The sequence below is a fragment of the Mytilus californianus genome, unplaced genomic scaffold (genome assembly GCF_021869535.1).
Source record: "Mytilus californianus isolate M0D057914Y unplaced genomic scaffold, xbMytCali1.0.p SCAF_19, whole genome shotgun sequence".
Taxonomy (NCBI): Eukaryota; Metazoa; Mollusca; class Bivalvia; order Mytilida; family Mytilidae; genus Mytilus; species Mytilus californianus.
This window is the reverse complement of record NW_026262667.1, coordinates 8,232,400-8,257,049: the sequence shown is the minus strand read 5'-3', so window position 1 is coordinate 8,257,049 and position 24,650 is coordinate 8,232,400. Positions and strand designations below refer to the sequence as shown.

The window sequence follows — 24,650 nt, the reverse complement described above, 5'->3', positions numbered from 1 at the left end:
GATAGGACCAAATCTCATGTCCTTCAGTCTGTGTTATGGAGAAGCTGATAGGACCAAATCTCATGTCTCAGTCTTTGTGTTGTGGAGAAGCTTATAGGACCGAATCTCATGGTCTTCAGTTTTTATACGCCCGTTTAAGGGACGTATTATGGTATACCTCTGTCCGTCCGTCGTCAACATGTCTGATTTTAACTCAAAAACGCTTTAACCAATTTGCATAAAACTTTGGTGAATTGTTTATATCTATTGACATGAGCTCCCTTTCGTTTTTTATAAATTTTAGATTTTACGTTTCCGAGTTATGGGGTTTTATTCATTAAAAAAAGGGGGATTTTCCAGTTTTCGGACAATATTAACTCAAGAATGCTTTCACCAACTTGCAAGAAATTGTGGTGAATTGTTTATATCTATTGACATACCTCCCTTTCGATTTCTATAAATTTTAGATTTTACGTTTCCGAGTTATGGGGTTTTATTCATTAAAAAAAGGGGGATTTTCCAGTTTTCGGACAATAACTCAAGAATTCTTTCACCAACTTGCAAGAAATTGTGGTGAATTGTTTATATCTATTGACATGAGCTCCCTTTCGATTTTTATATATTTTAGATTTTAACGTTTTCCAGTTACAGGGTTTTATTCATAAAAAAAGGGGGATTTTCCAGTTTCGGACAAAAAATCAAAAATGCTTTCAGTAGTTCTTATGAAACTTTGGTGAATTGTTTATATCTATTGATGTAAGCTCCATTTAGAATTTTATAAATTTTTCATTTATCATTTCTGAGTTATGGGATTTTCCAGTTTTGGACAATAACTTCAGCAGTTCTTATGAAACTTTGGTGAATTGTTTATATCTATTGATGTAATCTCTGTTTAGAATTTTTTAAATTTTTCATTTATCATTTCAGAGTTATGGGGTTTTATTCATTAAAAAAGGGGGGATTTTCCAGTTTTCAGACAATAACTCAAAAATGCTGTCAGCAATTCTCATGAAACTTTGGTGAATTGTTTATATCTATTGATGTGAGCTCCCTTTTACATTTTCATAAATTTCTAATATGACATTGAGAATTAATTGAACTTTATTTGTTTATAGTCTTGACAACAGATTTACGAAGTATTGCGCAACAGCACAGTGTATTGCACAACAGCAAGAAATCTTTAATTGAATATAAATTCAATTCATATAACCAATTTTAAGTTCTTTGACTACATTTATTCAAATATTTAATTACAATCCAAATTCAGACCTGTATCAAGCTTGAATATTGTGTCCATTTTTGCCCAAACTGTTCAGGGTTGGACCTCTGCGGGCGTATCCAGCTGCGCTCAGCGAAGCAGTTTATTGTGTTATGGAGAAGCTGATGGGACCGAATCTCATGTCCTGCAGTCTGTGTTGTGGTGAAGCTGATAGGACCGAATTCCATGTCCTTCAGTCCTTGTGTTATTGTGAAGCTGATAGGACTGAATCTCATGTCTCAGTCTTTGTGTTGTGGATAAGCTGATAGGACCAAATTTCATGTCCTTCAGTCTTTGTGTTGTGGAGAAGCTGATAGGAACAAATAGCATGTCCTTCAGTCTTTGTGTTGTGGAGAAACTGATAGGATCGAATCTCTTGTGCTTCAGTCTTTGTGTTGTGGAGAAGCTGATAGGACCCACTTTCATATCCTTCAGTCTTTGTGTTGTGTAGAAGCTGGTATGACCAAATCTCATGTCATTTAGTCCTTGTGTTGTGGAGAAGCTGATAGGACAGAATCTCATATCCTTCAGTCTTTGTATTGTGGAGAAGCTGGTATGACCAAATCTCATGTTCTTCAGTCCTTGTGTTGTGGAGAAGCTGATAGGACCAAATATCATGCATGCCCTTCAGTGTTGTAACAGTGGAAAAGCTAGTATTAGGCTATCTCCTGCACTTCAGTGTTGTAACCATGATGAAGCTGGTATCAGACTTTCTCCTGCCCTTCGGTGTTATAACAGTGGAGAAGCTAGTATTAGGCTATCTCCTGCCCTTCTGTGTTGTAATAGTGGTGAAACTGGTATCAGACTATCTCCTGTCCTTCAGTGTTGTAATAGTGGTGAAGCTGGTGTCAGACTATCTCCTGCCCTTCAGTGTTGTAACAGTGGAGAAGCTAGTATTAGGCTATCTCCTGCACTAAAGTTTTGTAACAGTGTAGAAGCTGGTACCAGGCTATCTCGATCCCTTCAGTGTTGTAACAGCAGTGAAGCTGGTATCAGACTATCTCCTGCCCTTCGGTGTTGTAACAGTGGAGAAGCTAGTATTATGATATCTCCAGCCCTTCAGTGTTGTAACAGTGGAGAAACTGGCAGCATCGAATATCATGCCCTTCAGTTTTGTAACAGTGGAGGAGCTGGTACCAGACCATCCACTGTCCTTCAGTGTTGTAACAGTGGAGACGCTAGTATTAGGCTATCTCCTGTCCTTCTGTGTTGTAACCGAATTTCATGCCCTTCAGTGTTGTAGGAATGTTGAAAAGCTGGAATCAGGCTATCTCCTTACCTTCTGTGTTGTAGCAGTATGGAGAAGCTGGTATCACCCAATATCATGCCCTTCTGTGTTGTAACAGTGGAGAAGCTGGTATCAGGCTATCTTCTGCTCTTCGGTGTTGTTACATTGTGAAGAAGCTGGTACCAGGCTTTCACTTTACCTTCTGTGTTGTAGCATTGTGGGGAAGCTGGTACCAGGCTATCTCCTGCCCTTCAGTGTTGTAACATTGTGGAGAAGTTGATAACAGGCTATCTCCTTACCTTCTGTGTTACATCATTGTGGTGAAGCTGGTTCCAGGCTATCTCCTTATCCTCTTTGTTGTAACATTGTTGAGAAGCTGGTACCAGGCTATCTCCTTGTCTTCTGTGTTTTAGCATTGTGGAGAAGCTGGCACCCGGCTATCTCTTTGTCGATGCTATTTCCTTACCTTCTGTGTTGAAGCATTGCTGTGAAGATGGTACCAGTCGTTTCTCGGTTTTTATATAGATTAGACCGTTGGTTTTCCTGTTTGAATTGTTTTACACTAGTCTTTTTGGGGACCGTTATAGCTTGCTGTTCGGTGTGAGCCAAGGCTCCGTGTTGAAGGCTGTACTTTGACCTATAATTGTTTACTTTTTACACATTGTGACTAGGGTGGATAGTTGTCTCATTGGCACTCATACCACATCTTTTTTATTTTCACTTTGCCTTCTGTGTTGTAACATTGTGAAGAAGCTGGTTCCAGGCTATATCCTTATCCTCAGTGTTGTAACAGGTAATAGGTCCATTATATTTAGTATATATCAGATTGATTGTATAGTGTACATGTCCGTCTGACAATTCATCCAACCTTGACCTTAATTTCTTGTTTCTTTATACTCCATGCTACGAAGAAGCGAGTGTAGTTTTTGACCAGTCAGCCAGTCTGTTAGTGATTTTGGTTTCCAGATGGCATGCTAACTCAAATACTTTATATCAGACTGCAATCATACTTGAATATATGCATTTTTGGCCACATATCTTTATTTTTAGGTAGTTACATCCAAGGTGTAGGTCTGTTCATAGTTACTAAAAATAGACAGAAATTTGTCCAGAAAGGGGGTTTCAAGACGCCAAATCAAACACTATAAACGGGATTGCAACCTTGCACTGCCGCTAAGGCGAAGGTCACAGTTACTCACGAAAAATAGACCGAAATTTATGTCGAAAAGTTGTTTCCAAATGCAAAATGGTTTTTTTTAACGGAGAGAGCAATCTTACTTGGATATATTGTCACTGATGATGAGAGGAAGACCCTCACTGATTTAAAGTCATTAAATTAAAGGTCAAGGTCAAAGTTACAAAAAAAATTTGTGATGAGAAGTGATTTCCAGATGCTAAATCAAATACTTCCTACTCGGATTGCAACCTTACTTGGATATGTGGTCACATATAATGACAAAAAAGATCCTTATTGATTTTGAAGTTACTAGACCTTATGTCAACATCATAGTTACTAATAAGTGATTTTTTACAGACAATATTACTGTATGAAATCATAATAGAATAAAAAATATCATCCCTGAAAGTAAATCGCATGTCTTTACCAGTTCTTCACATTTATAATTTGGGCATTAAGTTTAGACATAAGTTTCATTTCTCAGATAGTATAAGCAATATAATATGTCAACTATTTTGTGTATAGAATGATTGTAATGTGTACATATACTTCTGACAAAGTTCATCTAAACTTGACGACATTTCATGGAAGCATAGACCAGTTACTAGGACAGGTACTAAAATACTGGATATAACTGGAAATTTCAACAGAGTTAACTTAAGCTGCTGTACTGTTTGCAAGCTTTAGAAATGAACTATGCATGAACTCGATAGTAACGCTCAATAAACTCACAAGGTCGTGCTTTTCTCAGACTGTTTATGACGTCTTTACACCTTTTGGTGCGTAATGATTGATATTAAAGTCTGGGAGAATATGATTATTTATCAGTTATTATTGGCTTTGAACTAGCTTTCAGTAACTGTGAGTACTCTAAGATCGATACTTTGTTGAAGGTCGTACGGTGACATATAATTGCTTAAATCCACGTCATTTGCACTAGATTGGATAGTTGTCTAATTGGCTTACATCTTCTGATTTTGTATACATCAGTATGGCATCGGAAACAATCTCCGTCAATGGATGACGAACTTGCTAACCAACAGTCAAATGAGAGTTGCATAAGAGGGAGAATGTTCAAGACGGGTCAGAGTAGAGTCATGAGTACCACAAGGCACAGTATTCGGTCCTATAATTTTTCTATGCCACATGCAGTTTAAATCATCAGTCCGCCTATTCTTATATGACTGGTTACTATACATAGAAATATAAAACAGAAGCGAAAAAGACAATAACACTCTCCGACAAAATCTAGTAAAAATTGGCCAAAAACTAGGGATGAAATGTTACTAAAAAAAAGTTTTATCATGTCAACTGAATCTACAACTATAGAAACTCGACAATAACCCATGACCAATATACAGTAAGAACTCCCTTTTTGTCCAAACAGTTGTAGACTGGGACATCTAAGGAGACAACATCATCACAGCAAACACATCTGAAGGATCCAAAGCGTCATTTACCAGCAGCAACGGTCACTACTTGCGTTCTCCGTCCCATTACATTATGGCTTTTCAAAGCCCTATGGATCCTGCACGGTACCTATACAGATACCTGAAAATAAAAAAGGGTATTTTTAACAGCATTAATTCTGTTTTTAGCTCGTCTGGCCAAAAGAGCCAAGTGCGCTTTTCTCATCACTTGGCGTCCGTTGTTCATCGTCGTCCGTCGTCCGTTAACTTTTATAAAAATATTCTCCACTGAAACTACTGCGTCAAATATAACCAAACTTGACCACAATCATCATTGGGGTATTTGATTTAAACATGTATACGATGACCCCGCCTGCTAACGAAAATGGTCAGCATGGCTAAAAATAGAACATTGGGGTAAAAATGCGAGTTTTGTCTATCATCTTGAAAACTGATATTAAGCGAGAAAATCTGACAGGTCACAAATGTCCAGAATGTTGATATCTACCTACCGTCTATTTACAAAATGTATACTAAAACTGTCAGACGACTTCTTATGGGAGTTAATTATGGCCCTTTACAATTTTTGTTCATTATCTTGAAAACTATAACAGATAGAGAGAAACTTTAAAAGCAAAAATGATCATCAAGACAAGATCTACGAATAAGTCATCAAGGCCGAAATCTTTATTGGAGTTATTGTCAATGACGATTTTTCCAATAGTTTGCGTTTTGCCTTATATCTTAAAAGCTATAATAGATATATAAAAACCTTAAATAGCAAAAAATAATCAACAAGACAAGATCTACAAATAAATGTAATGGCCTAAATCTTCATTCGACTCATTATTTGAGTTCTTGCTCTTTGATGACGATGTTTACCAATTTCTTGCGTTTTTGCCTATTATCTTGAAAACTATAAAAGATAGATGGACACTTTAAATAGCAAAAATGATCAGGAATTGAGACAAGATCTACAAAAATGTCGAATTTTGCCAAAATAGTTAGTAGACTCTTTACATGAGTGGTTGCCCTTAAAAGACAATTGTTTTCCATTTTGGGGGGGGGGGGGGGGGGGGGGGGGGCAAAACTAAAGAAGATAGAGACACTGAAAAAAAGATGAACAAAAAAGAGATTTTGTTCATGAATTCTATTCTAGTCTACAATGTTGGAAAGTGTCCATCGTTAAAGATGCACATAAACCTAGGTGATCGACACAGGCTCTTTAGAGCCTCTAGTTTATTTTTTTAAGGAGGCTGCCTCTTTCACCTCAATGTAAATTACTACCGTGTTTGCAAATATGGAAATTCCTAGATAACACAAGTCCGTAATGACAAAAAAGTACCGTTTGTCGTAAGTTATCTGTTAGAATTGCCCGAAAATCAAGGTCCAAAATCAGAGACAGATGTTGAAATTTCATAAATCCATTTAGAACATACAAATCGAAGGAAAACATTTTTTTAGGGAATCTCGTAAACTCCGATCGACAGTGCATGCATCACTCCAAAAAGGACTACGGTCATTCTAAACCTTGGATTTAGTAAAAGTAAGCTTGGATGAATAAATCGTGAAAAAAATGGTAACGAGAGAGTGTATATATGAATGCACGGGAATGTGGGCCATATGTCAGTAAAACAGCAATTCATTGCCTGACACAAAAAAAAATCATAAGACATCCATGCATACCTAAACGGGTTTAAAGTTAAGTAAACTACTGTTTAAACAGACAAGCACTGAAAACCTAAATTAGTCAATTTGACCAATTTAATTGGTCATTTTGACTGTCCTCTAGATGACAATGCACTTTAATCATTTTGACTATGCTCTTAGTCGTTTGACTAGATGGTTAGTCACATTTGACTGAGTAGGATGGTAATTATGACTATGTTAGGGAGTCAAAATGACTATATGTTATACTCGTTATGACGAATTGGATGGTTCAATTGACTATGCACATTTGTCAGTTTGACAATTGAATGCAGTCCATATGACTTATTGAAATGGTCGAAGGTGACCATGTTGGTTAGTCGACATGATTACTGTGAATAGTCACGACTGTTAGACTGTTATTTTAATTTGTGTTGTGTTTTTTGTTCTACCATTTTACTTTGTGTGTGTTTCTATCCGTTCTGTACTTTTGTGATTCATTTCTTCTGTTATTCTGCTGTATGTTGTTTCTCTTCCATAGGATTGACAAATGCATCTGGAATATAATATCATAAAAATACCGCAGCAGCAATACTAACAATGACAACAGTATAGGACCACAAAGTGCTCAATGTTCAAAACCTTCCTATATCTTAAGTTTCCATGTGTTACCATTACTCAGTGACATATATTAAAAGTCTAAAAATCAAATAAAGAAAATGTATTTATTATAAACTCATTGTTACATACATTATGATATCCCAACTTAAATATATATTTTATACATTTTCAGTATGTCAAAATTTGAAGTGTTTATTTAAGATATTTTGTCGGTATCAACTCTGCATGTGTCAGTGTAATATTCTCTCTGGTCATAAATCTCTCAGCTGTGCTCATACAAATAGCAATGTCTTCATTTGCTGAAAAATATAATTATATCATTTTAGAAGCTAAAATATAACAATAAACAAGTATATCAGTCATGTTAAAAGTTAAAAGAAAAATACAAATTTTAAAATCTTTTATCTAGTGATGTAGTCACTCATCTTATACCATTATTTTGTAATGTAAGCACCGGGATCTTGACAGCCACCCATCCTATATCACAACATTGTAATGTAAGCACCAGGATCTTGACAGCCACCCATCTTATACCACAACATTGTAATGTAAGCACCAGGATCTTGACAGCCACCCATCTTATACCACAACATTGTAATGTAAGCACCGGGATCTTGACAGCCACCCATCTTATACCACAACATTGTGATGTAAGCACCAGGATCTTGACAGCCACCCATCTTATTACACAACATTGTAATGTAAGCACCAGGATCTTGACAGCCACCCATCCTATATCACATCATTGTAATGTAAGCACCAGGATCTTGACAGCCCCCCATAGGTTTTTTTTTTTAATTTATTGTTGTGAATATCGATTGCAGTGTTTATTTTTAACAGTTTTTGGTCAGATGAAAAAAAGATATCGCTAAATACCCTTTTCAATCGACAATACGTTGAATGTGTATCAAAATTGAGTCCCGTATACATATCTCCCCCTTTTTTATTGTCATTATGTCAACATGTGCCGATATTACATTCGTTCCACTTCTTTTTCTTAAATTTAATTTTTGTAAGTTAGAATTAAAACATATATACATGATACTTACTTTAAACAATTGGTTTAATTGACAAAATAACAGTTTCGTGCCTCCTGGTTTGTTTACATCTACACGATCTAGGGAACAAAGGGAACGCGAAAGAGTGCGCGTGAAAACCGATACTCTACACCACGTGGTGCTGTGACCACTAACATAGTCAAATTGACCGTGCAGGTAGTCACAATGACTAGATTAGTAGTCACATATGCTGTTGACTACCTTTCGGCTAATATTTGACTAACTGAATAGTCATAGTGACTAATTTAAATTTTCAGTGAGACAGATGTATCATCTCTTCGGAACTGGAAGGTTTTTTCAATATATGTTTAGATGAAAGCCTTGGAAATCAATCATGAACGGAAATTCTTCATTAAGGATGCACTAATTGTTTCACATTTTGTCATGTCGTGGCCCTTTATTTCCGACTATATACGGTATAGTTACTTAAATTCACGTCATTTACACACATATATTAAATTAGTATACACATCCGCATTTCACACGATTTCATTGTAAATTGTTATATTGTTTCTGTTGATACAGGGGCCTCGGTGGCCGAGTGGTCTAAGTAGTTACTACTGTAATCACTAGCCAGTCAACACTGAGGTTGTGAGTTCGAACCCCGCTCGTGCGGGTGCACTCGACTCCAATCTTAATTGACTAGGATTGTCAGTTTTCCTATCGAAGGTCGGTGGTTTTCTCCGGGCACTCCGGCTTCCTCCACCAATAAAAACTGGCCGCCACGAAATAGCCCAAAAGCGGTGCTTAACTTAAAGTGGCGTTAAAACACCAAAAATCAATCAATCAAATCTGTTGATACATAGCACTCCAAGGCAACTTATTTGAAGGTTGTATTGCGGAAGATTAGTATTTGTTGTTAGTATATATGTTATTTTGTTGTCTCTCGGACATGGTTTGGTTCTGATTATTCTTGTCACTACTAGTTTTCAAAATGACAAACCCAAGATCTGAAAAATATCTAAAATCAATGTGTATACATTGTTTATATAAAGGAAGCTCTTGAATTATTGGACAACCATACTGTTTTACCAAAAATAAATTCTTGATCACATGCAGTTGCTTGGGGCATGGACCCCCCCCCCCCCTTTTTTCTTCTTTTTTAAGTGAGTTAAATATTACAGTAGAGGATATCACTTGAAAAATACTGTTATTTCAAATCGTATGGATTAGAACAAGAAAACGTGAAAAGAGTGAAAATAAGTTGGCTGCTAGTGCAATGGCATCATAGAAAAAAACGTTAAATATATATAACTTAAAACTTAAAAAGGGTCCATGTCACCTCAACCCCCTCCCTCCACCCCTAAGCGCCTGTATTCTCCATAGATTCTATGCTAATGTACGCGGTGTGTCTGAAAGATATACCAGTTAAAATTGTTATTTCATACTGATACCATATATATATTTCAGTAAACAGTACATGTATACAATTTATGTCAGTTTATTTGTGTAATGTAATAGTGGATCATGCCTCTGTTGTACGCTTTCAAATAAAGATTGAATTGCCATAGAACGTGCAAAAGCTTTAAAATATGAAAAGTAAAGACAAACTTTGGTGTGTACATAAAATGACAATAATTATTATAAACTCGTTTATTTCATCCGGAATTTGCTCATGGGTGATCCGTTTGTGGTATATTTTTACAAAGTATTCTCTGTCTGTGAGTCCTAAATTAATTTGTGTGTTTTCATTTTTTAAACAATTATTTAAGACGATAGCCTTTGATGGAAAGATAATTGCATAAACTATTATAAGGTTTATAATTTGATGCGTATGGTAAACTTTAAGCCAAATGTGAAATAAATTGGCAAAAATATCAAGGTAATTTTAAAAATAGGGGGGTTGTTTGCGGAAAGGCACACATGCCTTATTTATTAAAATACAAATACACTTCACACTCCTATTCCATATGCATTTGTAATACATACTCCTCCAATAATCTAAACTTCAAATCGGTGTATAATGATGATCTTTAAGCGCATAAAATCTTCAATCTTAAGCCATAAGGCCTGTTGCCCAGTGTTGGCACAAATTGTCTCAAATGTGCAGATTTTCTCCTTCGTGCAATGATGAACGAATTGTAAAACATGAAAGGGAAAATTTGTGGTAATTATGAATTTATTTATCATTATCACTATACTGTCGAAATTAACTGTTTAGAATTATTGAGGAATCACAACCAATCCGTAATGACAAAATTGAATTTATATATATCGGGGTGATATAAATGAGAAAAACACAAGAAATTGTTAAAATGTATTGGGGCGAATGGATCCAGATTTGTTCTAATCCTGAATCAGTCAAATCAATGACTGTAAAATTGGTAGTAGATACACAGACTGGTTGGCTCATAATCAGACTAATGTGTCGGTATGGTAACATGTGATGACATTTATTTGCAGTCCCATCAAAAATGGAAACTGTAATTTTGTAGATATAGTGTTGGTGGGTTATATACAGTGTACAGAGTATTTGATTGATAGTTTTATCTATAACTGATTTTATAAGTGCACTGTTTTTAATTGTTTCTGAGGATAAACATATTGTGAAGATTCTTAAGGATTCAACTAGAATCTCTACACTGACAAAAGACAACAGTGCCAGTTCATCTGAATAGGTAAAGGTAACAGATCTTCGTGCAGAACATTACCTTTAAGAAAGCACATTAAAAAATTGAGTTGTCTCTACTCAAGTTTTTTTATACGGTCTGGTGTAATCTAAGGCAGAGTTCTATGGCTTAATTTCGTCCTACATTTACGACATCCCATAAACTGCAACTTCATCAGAGACCAAATTATTTTCATCCATCTGTCAGACGGTAACCTATTACTTAGAGAACTAACATCACTGGTAGATTGGAAATACACATGGCAAATGCTCCTCAATGCCAAAAAATGTGTAGTAATACAATGTATGAATATATAGTACAGAAAACTGAGAAGTCTGCTTAAATCCTCTTCATTTGGACTATGATGGATAGTTGTCTCATTGGAAATTATACCACATCTCCTTATTTTATTAGTATTACAAACTTTATGGACATACACTAGACACTGTTGAAGCCAGCAAATTCCTAGGTGTAACCATCAGCAACAACTTATCCTGGAATAGACATATTGACAACTTTGTCAGCAAAAGAAATACATGTTAGACATTGGAATTTATTCAAACCAGCACCTGCTTTGAAGGCATGCTCTGAAAGGAAGAAGATAACACAGCTTGCACATAATTTGATTGTAAATTGGAGATTGTTTTTAGCTTGTATTTAAAGAGAATTGCTATGTTGAGGCTTGCCCAATACTACACTAAACTTTCATGGGACAACATGCATTAAAGTTTTTGATTTGGTTTCTTACTTTGAAGTAGAAGAAGACTCAGCATAATGATCTAGTTCATACCCGGGTACAATCTTATGACCATATTAATTACAAGTTAATGTCCAGAATATGCATATGATATTTGACGCTGGACATAAAGCAGCCATCAATCAATCTATTATTGAATTGCATACTGTTTTTTTTATTATTTATTTGAAAAAGAAAACAAGTGATGATCACATTTTGCATGAAGGGCTTCTAGCTCAAAACAATATTAGTCACTTGCTTTTATTTCCAATAAATTAAAAAAAAGTAGTATTCAATTCTTATATTAACAATATTGAACATGTTGAAAATGAAATACAATTGTTAAACGTGAGTTTAATACAAGAAGTTCTGGTGTTTTTTCAGGTAAATATGTCGTTGTACGATGGTTTGGATGACAAAGATGATGGAACATCTAAAACAGATGTGGGTATGTACATACATTGAAAAGACATTTACTGTAAGAATCCATATATGTAATGTCTGCCTGTAATTAGTAGAAAGGGGTGGAATTTGAGAAGATATTCTTGATTGTTGTATACATTTTAGGATAAATCAGTCAAATTCACATTTGAAAAGATAAAGCAACCAATTCAAATATGAATACGAAAGTTTAATTTTGATTCCGTTCACATATAGCAATACAAACGTAAGCTCTTGAGAGCTTTTTACCGAAATATAAATAACATATACATAACATTGAAACACAGAACATGCAGATAAGATATTTAAGCAGCATATATTTCAATGCATAGATACAGCACAGGCATATTAAAATACATGCAAGGCACTACTAAACTACACATCTAAACATGCCAAAACTGAAGCATAACTAAAATTGAAGCACAACTAAAAATGAAGCAAACATTATTTTAAGCACAAATAAAAAATATAGCACACCAGCAAAATTTAAGGCATAATGCAAACATTTAGAGCTAGAACTAAAAAATAACTTTTAATAGATCATGTAAACAGACATGTGCTAATTTATTAACTAAATTAAAAGTTTCAATTACCATGGATCTTTGTCTTTTAATATGCAGTGAAGGCATCTTTCCAAGAACAGTTGGTATGAGCTTGAATGATCTTCATAAACAAACCTAAGTTACCTTAGTGCTCTTTCTTGCACTTTTTCTAATTTTTTTGAATTTTTCTCAGTACAAAAATGCCATGAAATTGCTCAAAAAATATATATGTATGGAATATAGTTAGCTTACTTAGCTTGTTCAAATAAGTTCCCAAACGTTTCAAAATATTAAGTTGCTGAGATGCCTTCCTGCATATTTTACTAATATGAGTATCAAAATTTAGCTGGTAATCAATGTCAATGCCAAGAAGTTTGACAGTTGACTCACAAGAAAGATCAGCACTTTAAATACGTATTCATGGATTTTTGTTATATGTCTTTTTCCTAACTGCATGGAAATTAGATGTGTATATGTAATTCTGAATTGAATATTATGTAAATACTGAAAAATGAACAACTTTGATTTGATTTCCATTTTAGCTGGATGGTCATCAAGTTTAAAGTTAATGCAGTCGCAGTTACAGGCAAAGAAAGCTAATTTAATGCAGGTTAAGGTATGTACATAAACAAATGTGGCAATAGTCATTAGTAGATAGACCTCTTACAACATGTACAATACACTTACTTGACATTTACTTGTGTTACTGCTGACAAGGAAAATTATTGAAGTCTTCATTGACTTACAATACAAAAATATTGTGAACTACAAATGTGCATGTATGTGTATAAAGCATTAACATTTATTATGAGAATCAAAGGTATTGCAATATAAAAAAAGTGTTTTCCTTGTTTTTTGTGAAATTTTTGAGACTAATCAGATTGTTTATTTAAACATATCTCAATGACATGCCAGGTTTGTTTGTTGGTGTTTACCTTTGCTATATCATGATAGCCAGTTTTTATTGGCGAAGGAAGCCACAGAAAACCACCAATCAGGGCCATAGTTCATAGACCAAAATTGTCCTTTCTACCATTTATATGAAAATAAGAAGATGTGATATGATTGCCAATGAGAGCTATCCACCAGAGACCAAATCATGTAGATTGTCGTAGATTTATGCAACTGTAGGTACCTCTTATGGCTTTCAACAACGAGGAACCCATACCTTAGAATAAGCTTCTTTTGGAAGCTAACAATTTATCAACTTATTTTTGAAATAAGGACTAAAACAAAGCTAAGTGATCTTTCCCATGGAAATACTGTCAAATACTGCAAGTAATCAATTATGACTTGAAAATTACCAAGCAGGTACAAAATTGAAACTTGAGAATTCATTTAAAAGTATTGAAATGAAATATGATTTCAGAAACAGAAACCGAGCAGCAATACAATGGCACCTGTGATAGATTTGAAGAAGAATGACTTATACAGTGATCTGCATTTCAATATGTTAACAGGCAGAGTAAGTTTAACATGTTTAAGGCACAAACCTAGTAAAAGTTAGCTTAGGGTTTTAGGTACAAATGTAGTAAAAGTTAGCTTAGGGTTGAAGGCACAAACCTATTAAAAGTTTAATAGCTTAGGGTTGAAGGCACAAACCTATTAAAAGTTTAATAATTTAGGGTTGAAGGCACAAACCTATTAAAAGTTTAATAGCTTAGGGTTAAAGGCACAAACCTAGTAAAAGTTAGCTAAGGGTTTAAGGCATAAACCTAATAAGACTTAGTTTGGGTTTAAGGTACAAACCTAGTAAAAGTTAGCTCAGGGTTGAAGGCACATACCTGGTAAAAATTAACTCATCCCTTAAAAGTGCCATATTGTAAACTTAAATTTACATTTATATATTGTTAAAGTCGCAAAGGACTAAGACTTTTCAGTCCTTTGTGAATTTTTAATTTCCAAGTTAAAACATTTCACTTTTAAAAATGTTAATGGACCGAATAATAGGGATAAGACTTTCCATCTAGGGTCCAACCTGCTTCATATCTAAGATTAATATAATCACTGCAGCCAAAATTTTAGGGGTCCAGCCAAAAATTTAGTAGCCTGGGCTTTTGGGCCCCTGCTGATCTTTTTTCCCTAAAAATTCAATATGTTTAAACTTCGATTGAAGTTGCATAGTTGAATAGAAAAATGATAGAACAAGACACTTAAAAGGAATATGTTTTGCCTCTATTCAGTTAATAAACTGATTGATTAAAATGTCAGTAAGGTGGAGATAAGATATTGGGTTGTTTGTTTTAGAAGTCTGTTTATGTAGTTCATACGTGTTTCTCGTTTCTCGTTTTTATATAGATAAGACCGTTGGTTTTTCCGTTTGAATGGTTTTACACTAGTAATTTTTTGGGGCCCTTTATAGCTTGCTGTTCAGTGTGAGCCAATGCTCCGTGTTGAAGGCCGTACCTTGACCTATAATGGTTTACTTTTATAAGTTGTAGCTTGGATGGAGAGTTGTCTCATTGGCACTCATACCACATCTTCCTATATCTATGTAAAACATTTTGAAATTATTTTTCTTTGTTTTGGATTTACAGATTTTTTTTCTCACTAGACATGTATTATTATTTTATTTGAATTGCTCTGATATGAAATGAATTAATACATGAAAAGGTCAAAATGTTTTATTATTGCTAAAGGTACAACATGATTTTGTTTGTTGCATTATATTATTAATATATTAACACTACATTTGTAATTTGTTAATGCTTAAGTCATGAATTAAAACAAAAATTGAAGCACTTTATATTCTGCAAGACCTCAATAATACAACACATCTATTTATTCTCTATTGCAACTTTAGTTGGAATGCTCAAATAGTTCAAAACTTATTTGAAATTTTGAATTATTAGCAGTCATTTTAAGATCAGCTGTTCCCTATTTCTGAAAAATTGACCCCACAAGTGTATTGTTTTACCCAAATTATGAATACCAAAATAAATGTGTGAATATTTGAACCACATTTTACCCCAGGATCAAATGTCTTAAAATTTAATGCAAATATATATTTTTACATCATCTGTTATATTTTTGAGATTTCCTGTTTAAAATTTTTATTCCATGGCATAAAAGTCTATATCATTGATATTCTTCTAAATGTCTTTGTAAGACAAAAAAAACCTTGGTTGATCGTTTTATATGAACAGAAAAGTGTCTCTTAAGTTTGGAATATACCTATACATTGTATTAAAGTAAATGTTCAGTCTACCAAGATTATATTTGTCTTTCAATATAAGTGTATGTAAACCCATCATAATTTGTATTTTTCAGTTAGAAAGATTGTCAGAAAGTACAACAGGTGGCTCTCCGTTTCTTCCATCTGATCCTCAGTCTTCATTAACAGGTGTCATCGATGAATATGACCCTTTACGTCCTAATGATTATGAGGACTTCACAAAGAAACGAAAGGAACAAAGACTAAAGGAGAGAGAAGAAGAAAAGCATAAAAACTTTGATGATGATAGAAGGTATGGTGATTCAGATGAACCAGAACCTAGACGAAGATCAGAAGACAACTGGAATCGTAACCATAGAGATAGTCCAGACCAAAGACAAAAGTAAACAAATTTATTAATAGGAGAATTGTTTCAGTCTCTGATTGAATAAAAGTATTATTTGTTGTGGAGGAATATGGGATGGATGTATGAAGGATACAAAGTTCTAGTTTTTGAAAATAATCATACATTAAAGGAACAACTTTTATTGCAGTCCTTCATCCTGAATAGTTGCTCAAGGTCTTCATCAATGATCTAAGGAGCGTGTGACCAAGACCGCATATATTTTCCATAAATCAGAAATTATCTTTTCAGGACATTGTTAACAGTCACAATGAAAATTTAAAAAATTAATAAATTTATAAAAAAAAAAAAATACAAAAACACACAAATTGCTTATTACAGAAAGATCTCATTAAATTGAAATTGAAATTTTTTATTTTATGACTTGAATGTTTAATAAAATGGAATGAATAAATTTATGCTTGTAATAATGAAGGCTTGGAAAGGATGATGAACCTACTCAGCGACCGAGACACAACAAAAACTGGAAAAATGGGGAAGATAATTCAGTTTATGATCCGAGACAGAAGTAATATATAATTTAATGATGTCAGTCTCCTAGTGGGAGTGGATATCAATTTCTTAGAAGTGCTGTGTGGCAAAAGTCATCAATTTTTAAAAGATGATTTAAATTTTCTTAGTTTATATAAAACATTTTCAATAAGTCCTGTTATCACAAAGAACAAGACTGACAATAAGGCCAAACTAATGTTATGAGAGCCGTGCTTAGACAAGATAAATCACTCATTCAACTGTCACTACCTTTATATGATAAAAGTTGCCATTTGAAGAACCACCAATCCGTTTTAAAATTAAACTATTCAAATACAGGTATACAGATTAACCAAAGTGATATACTTCTGTATAGTCTCGTAGTATTCTGCTTCTGTTGTGAGCGACCGGTTAAATTCACATTACTGTTTATGTCATAGCTCATACTGATATTGTCTTTGCAATCTGCGTCTATTCTATTAAAGCAATGTCAATTTCTTTACTGAACGCCATAGAATTTTTTAAGCGTCAAATTTTAATTAACAGGTGTTTGGTTATTACAATGTATTAAAAATGACAGCTCACAAGATATCAAGCATTGCTTAGAAAATAAACAAATGTAGGGCTTTTTTGCTGACCCTTAGCTTGGAAATCAATGAAAGGTCTTTATTTGTGAGTGCATCACTCATATCATCAAGTAAATTCAAGATAAGGCTTATCATTCACATGAAGGGGATGATGTTAATCAGAATTCAGAACATTACACAATTCTGGTTAAGAAAATAATATGCATTTTGTTTGTCTTCAATATATACTAATTATCATAAAGGTCTGGAAATGATGATGACACTCCTCAAAGACATAGATACAACAAAAGCTGGAATCATGGAGAAGAAAGTCCAGGCCATGATCCCAGACAAAAGTAATATATATACTAATTAAAGAAGTGTTATGTGGAAAATAACTAGATTCTAGGCCTGGATCAAAAGAAATTAAAAAAGATTCTAGGCCTGGATCAAAAGAAATTAAAATAAATTTTAGACCTGGATCAAAAGAAATTAACATAGATTTAGGCCTGGTATATAATCAAATATAATTTCCCCACTTAAGTCAATAAGATAATTAAGGCTCTAACAATTTTTGACACTTTCCCTGTAGAAATCACACTGAAATCTTTAATAGGCAATTGTACACATTTTACACATATATAATGTTGGGAGTGCAGAAATTAAACATTTTTATGAAAATAATATGCATTGCCATTGAATTGAATATATACTAATTATTATAAAGGTCTGGAAATGATGATGACACTCCTCAAAGACATAGATACAACAAAAGCTGGAATCATGGAGAAGAAAGTCCAGGCCATGATCCCAGACAAAAGTAATAAAAATATACTAATTAATTGTCATGTCTCAAGTGTAAAATTAAGAAATAATTCTTTCATGCGATGCTCTGTGCTCATTTTAACATGGGTAGGCATTCTATTTGTCAATATCTTTATACCGAGCAAAAGCGAGGTGTAAAATGTTGACAAATATAATGCCTACCCATGTTAAAATAAGCATAGAGCATGGCATGATAGAATTATTTCGATTCTAATAGGGAAATTTTGAACTTTTGTACTTCGAAGCGGGCCTACAATACACGTTCTAAACGCAGCAATTTTGATTTTGTGAAGGCAAAAATGATATAGAAAATCAACCGTTCACGATAAAAAATGAACAGATACATTCAAACTTACTTTTGTAATGATATTATTTAATTTCCTATTTAGCAACACCAACACAAATGTCCATTTTGTTCTCTGGCATTGATCAAAATTCAACTGATGTTGCAATTTCAATTGTGACGTCAATCACGTGCTGGCCATGTTCTATTGCAATATTTCAAGAACAATTATATAGCTCCTAATTTACATGTTTATTTAGTAGGAGAAGGAGAGACCACAATCGTGACAGAAACAGAGATCGAGATCGTAGTGATGATAGAGGAGGTGGAGAGATGGACAGATTAAGACGCAGACATGAAGAAGAGGAGGAAGATTATGAGAAACCAAAGAGACCTTCTGGTAAATAAATCATTGTTGAGGAATATTTGGCCAAATAAAAATGCATGCATGTAAATTTTATGCACTCCCACAATTGTTGTCGAAAGCTGTTACTATACTACTTCTACTGAAAAACAAAGAAAATCTAATTTTAAGGACTAAAACCATTGTTTCACAAATTTAAACAATAACTTAAAGAGATGTTTGATAGTTTGCTTTGCAATCAACATTCATGTAATAGTTTTAAAAACACTGAAAATGATATGACTGGAGATAATGAGAAATCGGTGACAGTCATGATAGTATTAAAAATGTATTTTACCATTGTAAATGTCATTTATAATTCAGTTAATGCACTTGTATGTTGATAATATATTACAGCCTTTTGATATTGTTATTCTGCATGGACAATATAATTTAGAATTGTTTATTTACAGGAGGTATGGGAGCAGCTATAGCACCGCCATCCTCACTGATCGAAGACATCCCTATTGATTGTAAGCTTCTTAATTTCCTCAAGCCTCGTAAAAATTCTTTTTCTATTACTTCGTAGAATTTAAAATGTATAAAAAGCAATATCGAAAGAATTCTAGCAGAAAAAGTCAAATTTTATTTATTTTTCCTGAAGTAAATGTGATAGAATATGAAACTGCATACTTTTAGTTAAAAAGTCTTGGAAATGTTCATCATTAATTTCTCTCGTTTTATGGAATATAACTGGAAGAAATGGGTTAAGTACATAATTTATTTTCATTTTAGCACCAGGCAGGCCTCAGTCCCCAACACTTCTTGGTCAGAGTATGGGCTTAGGGTAAGTGTTAAGCTCCAGAACAAGTCACAAACCTGTCTTCAATAGAGTATGGGTTTAGAGGAAATTATTACTAACTTAATTTGCCAGTTTCAAATTATACCTGCATGTTGATTGAAATGGAACATACAGAAAGATACCTGTGTCAAAACTCACTTGTATTTGATGAATTCACACTCAATTTGACATGAACATTGCAAGTTCTCTGATAAACTTTTATACAAATATGTTTCATGTATAAACAAAAAAAAAATAACATCTACTATTTGATATTGAAAAACAGGGAAAAAATGATCAAAATATGATTCAGGTGTTCTTAATCATAGATATGTTTTTAATATGTATGCATAGGAGCAGTAATTAATAGATTTCACCGTCCTTGAAACTTTTTAAATCAATTACTATCATCATCTTTGTATCAATCACCATAAACTTCTGTTTGTATTTTGTTTTAATATGGTGAACTAAAATGGTTCTATCATTAAATCTTGACATTTAGATCTTTATTATTCCACAGAGAAAGTTCTATTCATTGCTTTAATGGACTATTTTCATATTACTGACTTATTACTCTGAAGTATATAACTTTTGGACAGGTTATCTACTCTGTGGTAGGACATTCTGGTACTCAAGAGCAACTAAAAATGATAAAATAAAGTGTACAATTTGTGAAATTTGTGAAAATTCAACTGTTTTATGTTTTCTATACACAACAAAATCATCGGAAAACATTCATTTTCCCCCACCATTTGCACAGTTTTAAGCTTGATTTTACTTCTGTCAGTTGCTCTTTCCTAATTGAAGTAAACTGAGCTGTTTGTTATTAGTTGGCCTTCCAGTGAATTATGCTATTTGCTATTGAATGTAGCGTAAATGTACTTTTGTTTATTTTTCAGAGGTTCAGTGGCATCTAAAATTATGGCCAAATATGGTTATCGAGAAGGTCAAGGATTAGGTAAATCTGAACAGGGAATGAGTACAGCTCTGTTTGTGGAGAAGACAAGTAAAAGAGGTGGAAAAATTATACATGAAAAAGATATCCCTAAAGGTAAATATCAGATAATATATAGCCTATCATAGCCTCAGATCATATATATATCCCTAAAGGTAAATATCAGATACTGTATAGCCTATCATAGCCTCAAATCATATATATCCCTAAAGGTAAATATCAGATAATATATAGCCTGTTATAGCCTCAGATCATATATATCCCTAAAGGTAAATATCAGATAATATATAGCCTATCATAGCCTCAGATCATATATATATCCCTAAAGGTAAATATCAGATACTGTATAGCCTATCATAGCCTCAAATCATATATATCCCTAAAGGTAAATATCAGATAATATATAGCCTATCATAGCCTCAGATCATATATATCCCTAAAGGTAATATCAGATAATATGTAGCCTATCATAGCCTCAGATCATATATATCCCTAAAGGTAATATCAGATAATATATAGCCTATCATAGCCTCAGATCATATATATCCCTAAAGGTAATATCAGATAATGTATAGCCTATCATAGCCTCAAATCATATATATCCCTAAAGGTAAATATCAGATACTGTATAGCCTATCATAGCCTCAAATCATATATTTTTGTTTTAATGTCATTTGAATATTAAAAAATAGTTATGTCTTTTAATATGATTTATTGTATGTACATATTTTATACTTTTAGAACCTCCAAAAGAATTACAACCAAATACAAATTTGTTGAGAAACCCAGCAAAAGTTATTTTACTACGGGTAAGAAGCAGTGTTCTCAATTCTAATTATAGAGATTAATATACCACGTTGATTTTCATATTTATATTATGAGTAATAGGATGACTATGTTTTATATATTGGATCTTTGTAGGGACTACAATACATGTCTGTCAGGCAGGGTGCATCTGACCTTGACCTCATGTCATTGATCAGTGATCAAGGTTAAGTTTGCATGATCTGTTTTATCTCATATACTATAAGGAATAAGTCAACTATATTTGGTGAATAGATTGATTGTAAGGTGTACATGTCAGCCTGGCAGGGATCAACTGACCTTGACCTCATTTTTATGGTTCATTTGATGATGTTAAGTTTATTTTGTTACCTGTAGTAAAATTTTATTCTTACGATTTAATCATAATCAGACATTCAGGGTGTGCACTCTTGTCATTTTGATCTTTCTTTATTTTACAGAACATGGTCGGTCCTGGTGAGGTTGATGAGGATTTAGAACCAGAAACAGCAGAAGAATGTGGGAAATATGGAAAAGTTATTAAATGTGTTATATTTGAGGTAATTGAAGTTTCACTTGATAAATTTGTTACGATTCTCTATCTGTTACACTTGATATAGTTTTATTTTACATTCTTCATATGAACATTCTGCACCATTGGAATTAGATATTTTATTTCTGTTGTCACATTACACATGCTTACATTCATTTAAAAGCACTTATGTTGTACAGACAGACAGATGCATACTATCAGAATCATATCTAAATGACAGCTGATCTACCAGTCTAGCCAACAATATTTGAGTTCTCACTGTATTGTGAATACCAATGAATTTTTTTTCCTGAAAAGACACAGCAAATTGAGACCTAAAGTGTATAGACTGGTCTTATTTAGTCAGTTCTATTAACAGTTATTGCTATTTTCTTAAAATTTCTATGATCTTTCACCCTTCTATGAGATTGTAGCCAAGGAATTTCCTCTTGTTTTCAGAACCATAGATAATCTGTAAGTATTAGATTGGGGATACATAACCACTGAAGCATCTGGTGACATGTTCATGAAAGTTAAGTTCAATTGTTGCACATAGATATTTTATTCAATGTAAACACTGAAATACTATTATAAATGTCTGATAAACCATTTAATGTATTTTTAGATACCAGGTGTTATAGAAGAGGAATCTGTCAGGATATTTATAGAATTTGATAAAGTTGATGCTGCAATTAAAGGTAAGGTTTTTTATTTCTGCAACCAAAAAAAGTAATATTCAGGAAATTATTGAAGCAATGCATGCATATAATTATACAAAACTTAGTCCAAGATGCACGTTTTTTTTACATTTACAACAAATTTATAACTTATAATAGACTAAAAAATATTTCATTCCTTGATTGTTGATTGAAAACTTTTGCTGCTAATTAACTTTCGGGTTTTGTTGCTGAAGTTTATTGATCGTAATCTTGGTAAACAATCAACACAAAATCATGGAGTACGTGTATATTAAGTTAGCTAATGAGGAGAAAGAGATGTTTCCTGTTTTTTTTTAAATATTGTCCATGCGTTTCCACATGTTCCCATTCGTTAATTAATCTTTGACATAACAGTTTAAAATTAATGTAGTGTATCAAACTTTCTTCCAGAATCTGTTAATACTATTTTACTTCCACAGTTGTTTACTTTTTCTTAATCATTGGTTTTCCCTTCACACTTGCCCTGTGAGATTTCATGGTTTTGTCTCTGAATACAGAAAAGCTGTTGCCAAATTAGATGATGAGAAGACAATATTTAATATTAGTACATTTTCTGACGATTTTGATAAAATAAAGGATTTTGTTTTAAAAGAAAGTTAATCTACATGTGTTTTACAGTAAAACGTAGCCATTCAAGTATATAAAACATATTCACTTTTTTATTAAATTGAAGTATCATATGACTTTAATAACCACAAGTTATATATTTTGTATGAAGTCCATGTATTCTAATATCACATACTATTTATATTTTCAGCTGTTATTGATTTAAATGGACGATTTTTTGGAGGAAGGACTGTGAAAGCTTGTTTTTATAATTTAGATAAGTTCAGAAGATTAGACTTAGCTGATGAAATAATAGATTGATGTTAAATTTATATTTCAATAGAGGCAGCTTGTAATCAATCAGGAATTATAAAATTCAGATTTATAACCATGGTAACTGAAGAATTCCTAGATGAGGACATAGTGAATACATACTTTGTGATCTAATGAATGGTAGTGACTGTAATAAAACATGTGTATGAATGAAAATTTATATGTTATACTGCTCAATATCATGGATCGAATTGAAATTTGATCTTACATGTGATCAACAATCTAAAAATAAATAAAGTCTAATTCCTTCCATCTTTTCTCTTGACTTTTTAGCAGACAGCAATTTTCTATCTCATATCTTAAAATTTTTCAGACAAGGCATACTTATTTGATTGTGCTCTTGTTTTAAGTCAGAAATGGTAAACATTTTATTTCTACATGCTAATCTGAGACAAAATAATTTTTCACAAAAAATCAAATGATCAGAAGAAATTTATGGAGTTTTCTCACCTTATATGCTTCAATGAAAAGTTTTAACTAAGTACAAGGTACATTTTTGTAATATTTATTATTGCAAAAGGCATTCAACCTTTTCCAAAATCAGTTGGATAAATACAATAGCTATTGTTTTCTGTGGAGTTCATTCAATAGGTAATTTAAAGGAGAAGGTCCGGTAAGGGCTAGTTTTGGCCTATTATTCGAAGTACATCTAACGAAAGATTTTTGACATTTTTTAAACACTTAAGTGTCTACCTCAGTCGATTCAATTAGTTTATGTAAAAGATTTGGACTGATTTGGTCATTAAAGACGCTCAAATTCAAGCTTAATTATGAAAAATCTATCAAATATGCCATAAAAAGTCACTTTTCAGATAGTTTTTGTCTAAAATGTAAGTGGCCGCATTCGTGTTTAGTCTCAACCTTTATATATGTTATGTATTATCATGAAATACAACATATATTTAAATATTAAGACTGAACACAAATGCTAAAATTGTGAAGATTTCAGTAATATTGCATGAATTTATGATGCTATTACCGGATCCATGTGCATTGTATTGTCAAAAACAGCCCCTGTTTATGGAACAGAAGTATTCTTCTTTCCAATAAATAGCTAAAAGTTTACATTTTAACAAATTGGTAAAAATGCTATATTTTGGGGCCAAAAAGGGGTATTTCTGGGCCTACTCATTTCTCATTGAAAAACCAATCATTCATTGAATTGCTGTA

The 24,650-nt window shown here is 33.1% G+C and overlaps 1 protein-coding gene across 11 annotated transcripts; it reads left to right on the top strand.

The window, feature by feature from the left end:
- Positions 1-10,016: 10,016 nt before the first annotated feature.
- On the top strand, positions 10,017-23,732 carry LOC127727206 (splicing factor 45-like). 11 transcript variants are annotated; one of them, XM_052234669.1, is made up of 16 exons: positions 10,017-10,038; positions 12,107-12,170; positions 13,248-13,321; positions 14,075-14,170; positions 15,976-16,262; positions 16,699-16,791; positions 17,584-17,676; positions 18,048-18,140; positions 18,689-18,828; positions 19,245-19,304; positions 19,567-19,618; positions 20,512-20,663; positions 21,309-21,376; positions 21,812-21,910; positions 22,508-22,580; positions 23,359-23,732. In XM_052234669.1, exons 2-16 carry the CDS (start codon positions 12,113-12,115, stop codon positions 23,466-23,468), a joined length of 1,548 nt encoding a protein of 515 aa, XP_052090629.1. In that variant the 5' UTR covers positions 10,017-10,038; positions 12,107-12,112; the 3' UTR covers positions 23,469-23,732. The 11 variants fall into 11 exon arrangements, with proteins under 11 accessions (XP_052090629.1, XP_052090630.1, XP_052090633.1 ...); XM_052234670.1 differs by having other exon boundaries at positions 10,023-10,199; positions 18,692-18,828; XM_052234668.1 differs by having other exon boundaries at positions 10,024-10,199.
- Positions 23,733-24,650: the final 918 nt, after the last annotated feature.